Source organism: Alosa sapidissima, chromosome 11 (assembly GCF_018492685.1).
Source record: "Alosa sapidissima isolate fAloSap1 chromosome 11, fAloSap1.pri, whole genome shotgun sequence".
NCBI lineage: Eukaryota > Metazoa > Chordata > Actinopteri > Clupeiformes > Clupeidae > Alosa > Alosa sapidissima.
In genome coordinates, this window is record NC_055967.1 from 36,583,629 (window position 1) to 36,591,679 (window position 8,051).

General features: G+C 48.1%; 1 protein-coding gene across 2 annotated transcripts in view; it reads left to right on the top strand.

Annotated features, from left to right (window-relative positions):
* The first annotated feature begins 671 nt into the window (after positions 1 to 671).
* mfge8b (milk fat globule EGF and factor V/VIII domain containing b) overlaps positions 672 to 8,051 on the top strand; it is a 25,115-nt gene continuing 17,735 nt past the window's right edge. Inside the window, exon 1 of one of the 2 annotated variants that reach the window (XM_042110792.1) lies at positions 672 to 858. In XM_042110792.1, coding sequence (XP_041966726.1) covers positions 777 to 858 — 82 coding nt within the window. In that variant the 5' untranslated portion in view covers positions 672 to 776. The remainder of the gene's footprint in view (positions 859 to 8,051) is intronic. The other variant, XM_042110793.1, reaches the window with a different exon arrangement.

The following is an 8,051-nucleotide window of genomic DNA, read 5'->3' on the forward strand; positions in this document are numbered from 1 at the left end:
CGCCTATTCCTGGTAGATAAATCATCAGGATATAGGCCTAGCCTATCATTGGCACAACCTATCTGAGTTTAAAAGCATCATACAATCTCTTTTCAAATAGGATGAGATCTAGGCCTGCATGTTTATTTGAAAATGTCATATCAAATTGCAAAACTTACATCTACTTCATCCTGCTCCATTCCTCAATTTCCATGAGTGATTGTCCATTTCTGAGTTAAGTAAAAGTCCAAGTTTACATACAAGTCTACACAAGTCTAAAGATGTAGGCCTATCGGTATCGGCATGGGCATTTTGCCAAAATAAGTTTGAAAATATCGATATATCGAATAGCAGCAGAAATTCGTATCGTGCATCCCTGGTATATTTGTATTATTTGCATTGGTTGAATTAATGTGACAGTTAACTGATGTGTGATAATGTAGGCCTATAGCCTAGGCTATCATTAACTTAGAAGGGCATAAATAGCCTAAAGCTATTCTAACGTTTCAAAATCAAAGCAAGCTGGATCTTGTGGTGTTTACAGTATAGTGTCAAGTCTGCTGCTGCGCGCTCTGCTGCGACGCTACATTTAACTGTTAGCTTAATCAGTCCCTGGGGGAGGGCCTATAATTATAATGCAGGCTGTAATTGGATGAAAGCACACATACACGTGCTGCCGCACTAACGCCTCCCAGTCCTCTACACGGACTTCAGTCGCTCCAACAGTTCAGAGCCTTTGTCGTCGGAGTCGAGTTGAACATTCGCAAGTTAGATACAAAGAAGTATCTAAAGCCATTATGAAGCGCCAAAATCGCATCTCACTTTGTTTGCCGCTTTTTACCCTCTGTTTTGTGTTGAGTGCCATATCTGCTGTGAACGGTAAGTTTAATTTAGCCTAGACTTCATTGCTACCAGTGAGACTGTAAAGAGATTTCCACGCTTTCTCGGGGAATGGTGGTGTCCGTTGGTTGTTTACTTGTTGTGAGTAGGTGACAAGGAAGCCTCCAGCACAAATCATTTACCGTCACTCACTCTGTTGTTTTCCTCACTTCTCTGCAACCAGTGAAATTAGTTAGCTCCGATATAATTCATTTGTAATTCCTTGCAGTTGTGTTAATTTGTGAAAACAGCACAATGCAAAATCTAGGCTGCTCAGTAACGATGGATTTCTTGGCGTTAAACATTTCATTTCCTCCTTGCCGGTAGCTGAATATGGTGACTAGGCTACTGTAGCCTACCTTAAATACCACACTGTATTGCTGGCTTTATTTGTTATTTTTTTTTTTTTTTTTAAAGAAGCGTTAGTTATTTAAAGCATGTTATTTTATGTTCTAATATTTGAACTGGCTCTCATTGCCTATGCATGTGGCACTGTCAATCTGTGTTTGTGCACATTGGCACATAAAAATGGGTCTTCCCTCAGGGCTCTGTTGATCTCATGTATAGCAAGTCCTTGCTTAAAAGGCTTCCATAATAATGCAGAGTCTATTATGTATGTGCACATTCAGACCACATCCTTCTGGCTCATTGCTTTAGACGTGGAGAAGAATTTCACATAGACCGAGAGGGACACATGCCCTGGTTTCATGTTTTGTTCCGTTATGCTATAGGTTTGTAGAAAGCCATTGTTGCAGAGTCAGTGCTTGCGTAGAGTCATTTGACCTCAAGCTTTGTACTGGCACACATCTATGTTTAATAAGGCCATGTTTCAAGACTCTTTCAAGTTTGAATGTTTTGAATTTTGGACAGTTCTGATCGCTCTTTGAACACAGTAGTGGGCTATAGTTGTACAACTTGATCGTAACTACATCACTATGCCTACGTGCTCATCTACAGGAATGTTTTTCTGGACTGTTTTTGTTTTTTTGTAATTTTCCAAATGACTGTTGAGTTACACACACACACACACACACACACACACACACACACACACACACACACACACACACACACACACACAACAAATGGTTGTATGCCTGCCCCTGTTGTGGCAGTGTGCCTCAGGCCATAGGCCTGGCTTCAGTCTGTAGGTGTGGCTCAGTGACCAACCAAAAAGCGTGACTCACCGCCCTGAATGTGGCCACCAAAACATGCTCTGAAATCTGACAAAGCTCTGGGCACTTCCTGCCACTAATGACCAGTCCCGTGGGACCTGCCTGTACTTACTGTGCCCTTCCACCCCAAAACACCATTGAGCCGAGGGGTGATTTACATCTGTAGGCAAATGCTGGCTGCAAAAGGCCACATCCGTTTCATGCCATGCTTGACTCCTTACGAGTTGTAGTTGGTGGAAAAAAAACAGGTTTTCTCTAAGGCACAATTTAAATTATTCATTCTGTTCACACTTGAGGTGAGGAAAGTGTGACTCCCTTTTCGATCTCTTTGTCTCAGGTCAGCTGAGCTGCTTTCTGCTAAATTTAGAAAGGCAAACTGCCACCAACTCCTTTTTGTGTCTGTGTGTGTGTGTGTGTGTGTGTGTGTGTGTGTGTGTGTGTGTGTGTGTGTGTGTGTGTCTCTGTCTCCCTCAACCATTGAGAAAACGCCTAGGCTATAGCTTTTGCCATCTGGCAGTGGAGCCCCTTCCTCGGGGAGAGTTCCATTTGTCCTGCTACTTCACTTGCAGTGCCAGTTACAGTGTGGGTTTCTTCCAGACTAATGTTGGATCGTGCCTAATCAATGTTTCATTCTGTGCCTCCCCAGTCTGGAAGCTCTCATTTGAGCCGTTCTGTCATTTTCTCTGTCTTGTCCCACTTTCCAATCTGCTGTGATGAATTTTTTAACAGCCATTCCCATGATCTGACACCTTAAGATATTTCCCACTGCTCAAAAAAAAATCTTTGTTGTGGTAAAGACAGACATTCATGTTTATTTTATGAGGGCAAACAGCACAGCTGATGTAGCCTATACCTAGCCTAGCAATGCTGTGAGGGAGTTTGTTTATTGAGAGTTAGTTCCATGGGCATGATGTATATTTCCTCTGAGAGTAACCTGCTCGCTGGAACATGGGGGCAACCTCAGAGAATAGCCCAGCATAAGTCTGGCTACGTGCAGGTGTATTTTTAGACGTGTTGGTTGTTTATTTTTTTCCCAAGCAGATGGTTGTGCCTCTCTGGAAAAGTCTTTTTGAGATTACTGAAATCTCACCTGCAGCTGCAGTGGCGTACACTCTGTTCCGTGCAAGCCTCCATGTTCCGTGTTCCTGTTCCGTGCAAGCCTCCATGAATTTCCTGTCTGCACGGTGTGCTGGAAAGTGCAGGTTATTCTCAGGAGAAGTAGCATTGGGGGGTCCGGTCCAGTCCACTCTACAGGTCACCAACCCTGAGTGTCCTCCTAGTGGTTGGACCAGAGGGGCTGTGATGCTGTGAGGTTGCTCACTGAGCTCTGGAACATGGAGTCCCACATGGCTATATGCCCTTAGCACGTTGGAATGCTAAGTGGTGTGGAAATGGATGTGCAACGAAGCAAAGGTATAGGCTTTGGGACGGACCGACGGACTCTCTCTCTCTCTCTCTCACACAAACATACACACACATTCTCTCACACACACACACACACACACACACACACACACACACACACACACACAGGGATGTAGATGCACAGACAGAGATATCCTTGCTCTCTCACATGCACACACAGCTGAGATGTGTCAAAAGCCAATGCACCTTTGTCCTGTAAAGCTTATTGCAGACATGGCAGCCTATTTACAACTCTTCCTTTGCACAGCCAACACCCCTAAAGTGTCTTTTATAGACAAGTAATCCTGATTAGTCCAGTTATGTATGTGCGTTCATTGCTCTATAGGATGTTGCCTAGTCAAGAGAGGAAATAGCTAGAAAGCTAGAATATCTTTTGTCACCGCAAACCTCTCCTCAGGATCCGCTAGCTGCCTGTCCCCTGAATACGCTGTAAAAAAAACGCGGTCCCTGTGGACAGCCCAGCCTCTGAAAACTGCAGCAAAAACAGCCTGGTCCAGCCTGGACCATGAAACATAACAAACTGTTCCAGCCACTCACCAACGAGATGCGCGGTCATGACAGTTTCAGTTGCACGGGAGGCAGAGGTGAGCTAGCTCTCAGTTTTGTTTAAAACAGAAGTGACGTTACCGAACTGTGCTTAGACAACCTTTGAGCATTTGTTTGTTGTCAAAAGGCAAAATAATCCTTCTCTTAGGGGGAAAGGGTGGGGATTTGGGGATCTCTCTTCATCCACTCTTTTTCTTCTTCTTTAAACTTTATATTTATTTTCAATATGCATTTGTGAGACCATTTCATTCTAACAATAAAATCTTCATAAATCATATGTAATTACTACAAAAAAGATTCACGTAGTAGGCTACATTATGGACAAATTAGCATTATTAAGCTTCATAATAAGCTCTGACAATGCTTTATTAATTACTTTTTTGGCATGAGGCCTATGTGAACCCTACGATTTTTATGTAGTTGTCAATTAAAAACGTAATTAAAGTTGAAAGCATTTCCCGCATAGGTGAAAGAATGGGAATTTTTTTACTGAAATGCTCTTCTGCAGAATGCGGAAGTGTAACATAACCACCTGCGTCTCCAAACGGGGGATGTCACAGAGGGAACCAGGTGATGTGGTTGATTAACACTTTCATAAATTGGGTGAAGCCCGTGTAAGAGCACTAGTTGGGAGCTTGGATGTTCCCACAAGGCTGTGAGTTCGGTTTCTCCTTATGGCAAGGCTGTGGTTATTGTGGTGCCCACCTGCTGCAGATACAACCAGCCACAGTGTTAGTCCTGCGTAGCGCAGCGCTTGCCTTGTCCTCTCGACAGCTAATTACTGAATGCACGACCTCTGTGCCTTGGGTGACTCATAGACCAAAAATCTCCGGCTGGACATCCATGTGGACTGGTCCAGCTCCGAGCCCTGCTCTTCGTTCAGCACGGCATGTGGAGCTTTCTGACCTGACCCCGCAGCTTAAGTCTGTTTTGTCCGTGCTGGTTCAGTGTGGCTGGTGACTCATATGACCTAACAGCACAGGGAAACCATATGTGGACTTCGGGACAACAGAATATCCGCCGAGGTATTAGTCATAGCATTGGGATGGCCCATTTATAATAGTGTCAGACGCTGTTTACTTTAGCCATTTTCCGTTCTCAAATCTGTGTTTGCCTGTTTCAGTAACATTAGTCTGACTGACTCAGAGAACTTATGCGCCTGAAAATCCATCCATGGCCTCATGTACCGGTACTTGGATTAGTGTCCAGATCGCTATTCAAGCGCAAAAAAATTACAGAGCTTGAATTCCATTTCTTCTCCGAGTCAAATTCTCACACTTCATTGTCACTCAAAAAATACAAACAAAATAAAACAGCATTTTTTTTTGGGTGTACACAGCAAGTTGCTGCCTAACCATCTGTGCTTATACACCGAAATAGAAGTGAAAATATCTTTTTCTCCCTCTGCAGCTCTCCCACAGATGAAAAGTGGTGTATGCGAGTGCTGGAGTGGTCGCAGCGGGCCTCTCAGGGTTGTCTGCCTGCACGCTTGCCCGAGCGCTTTTTGCTGATCAAAAGCCTTATTCAGCTGCTGACACGCAGATCAAATGTTTCATTTGATCAAACCGGCCTCTCTGTTGATGAGTTGGCCCCTTTCCCCCTCCTCCACCTCACGTGTCGTAATCAAGCCGCTCTCCTTTACAGGCACACGAGGTCAGGCCTGTTTGAGGTCTGTACAGATGAAAGCTCTCTCAGGATGACCTTTGACCCAACATCCATAGTCTCATGCAAATAAGGTCTCATGGGTACCTTTTCCCCCCATTTTTGCCATACTGCATTTTAGACAGAGCTGCATACCATAGCCGCACAGGGAGCTGTACTCGGAAGTGCAGCCCAGTGGAGTCAGGCACATATTGATCTGTTACATAGCGTTGAAGCAGCTTTGTTAGACGAGAAATGAACACCATCATGAGAGCAAGGGTAACAGGGTTGGACATGTTGGTGTTTGACTATGATGTTATGTTTCCTCCTATCACTGACACCCAAAAGCGTCAGGAGTGTCCAAGCATAACTTTCGCTTCCTCTGCGGAGACCTCAGTGCTAATCTGTGCACTTTCACAGTGGGAGTGTCCCCCGCGCGTCTCTCTCGTCCACTCCCCTCCGGTTTCACAGCGACTCCCGTCTCAGCAGATGTCTCTGGCAGATGGTGAAGGTCATCCAAACAAAGCAAGTACAGTGAGCACAGGGGCCACAAAGGCCCTACCAGGCCCTGCACAGTGCGGCTGGAACAGCTGCAGCAGCTGCGTTGGATGAGCTGAGTCCGCTCCGTGCTCCACGCTCCACGCTCCACGCTCCGCGCTCCGTGCTCCGTGCTCCACGCTCCGTGCTCCACGCTCCGTGCTCCACGCTCCACGCTCCGTGCTCCACGCTCCACGCTCCGTGCTCCACGCTCCACGCTCCGTGCTCCGTGCTCCACGCTCCACGCTCCACGCTCCGTGCTCCACGCTCCACGCTCCGTGCTCCACGCTCCACGCTCCGTGCTCCACGCTCCACGCTCCGTGCTCCACGCTCCACGCTCCGTGCTCCACGCTCCGTGCTCCGTGCTCCACGCTCCACGCTCCACGCTCCGTGCTCCACGCTCCACGCTCCGTGCTCCACGCTCCACGCTCCGTGCTCCACGCTCCACGCTCCGTGCTCCGTGCTCCACGCTCCACGCTCCACGCTCCGTGCTCCACGCTCCGCTCCGTGCTCCACGCTCCGTGCTCCACGCTCCACGCTCCGCTCCGTGCTCCAGTGTGGGAGTTTAGGGTCTCGCTCGCTGGCTCGCTCGCTCTCTGGCAGCGCTGGCGCTCCAGCTACGAGACGGAGGATGCATTCCTCTGGCGAAGATAAACAAACGCGGAGCTTGGATAAGGATGCTTCTGCGCGGGCCAGGCCTGAGTCACCCTCCCTAGGGAGGCTGAGCCCAGAGCGAGAGCGAGGCCAGAGGCTCGGCGATAACACTCCCAGAGCAGTGAGCGCGCACACACGTGATCGAGCCCTGGCCTCGCTCGAGTTCCAAGACACGTCCCGGCCCGGGAGTCCGGAACTGTTTGTACCCGCGTTTTCCGGATGAATCTGTTTGTGTGCTTTGGGCAGCTCACAGGACGAGGAATGCAGAGGAAGTGGCGAAGCCACGTGTGTCACTTGCGGAGCTTCTTGAGAGCCAGAAGTGTCACTTTCAGTGTGGCGCTTGCGGGGAAATGGAACCAGACATCTGCAGAATTATAGATGCAGCAAATTGGCTGGGCCTGTACTTACCCTACCAGATAGTTGGGGTGAGAACCACGCGCCCACACACTTCCAGTGAGGGAGAGGTGTCTCTGGCTCCACCGCTCCTCATAGCCACATGATGTGCACTGGGATTTACTCCTGAACAAGATGGCCAAATCTGGAAGGCGGCTCCCCTTGTAGTAGTCAGTGCAGACGGTGGGGATGAATAACATTGATTTTAGTGCCGCCCACGATTGTGGCTTTTTCCATTTAGAGATCGCTTTAGATTTATTTCAAATGAACTGTGGCATTTGTTTTGTTTTTCTACCTCTTTCACATCCACCTCTTCCATCTCTTTCTACAACAACCCCACTGACACCGTATGGGGCAGAAGGTCATTGTGATGGCGTTGATGTGGCGCTAGCATGTTTCCACGGTGATTTAGTTGAGTCATGTGGAAGCTCGCTTGTGTGGTCACTATGGAAGCCTCCAGCGCGGACGCTGGTGTTGGCTGTGTCAGCATGTCGTGCTCCAGCAGCCACACATGACCAGCTACATCAGTCCACAGCCACATCAGTCCACAGCCACATCAGTCCACAGCCACAGCAGTCCACAGCCACAGCAGTCCACAGACACAGCAGTCACAGCAGTCCACAGACACAGCAGTCCACAGACACATCAGCCACAGCAGTCCACAGCCACAGCAGTCACATCAGTCCACAGCCACAGCAGTCCGCAGACACATCAGTCCGCAGACACATCAGTCCACAGACACATCAGTCCAGTCACAGCAGTCCACAGACACATCAGTCACAGCAGTCCATCAGACAGAGACCGCAGTCCACAGACACAGAG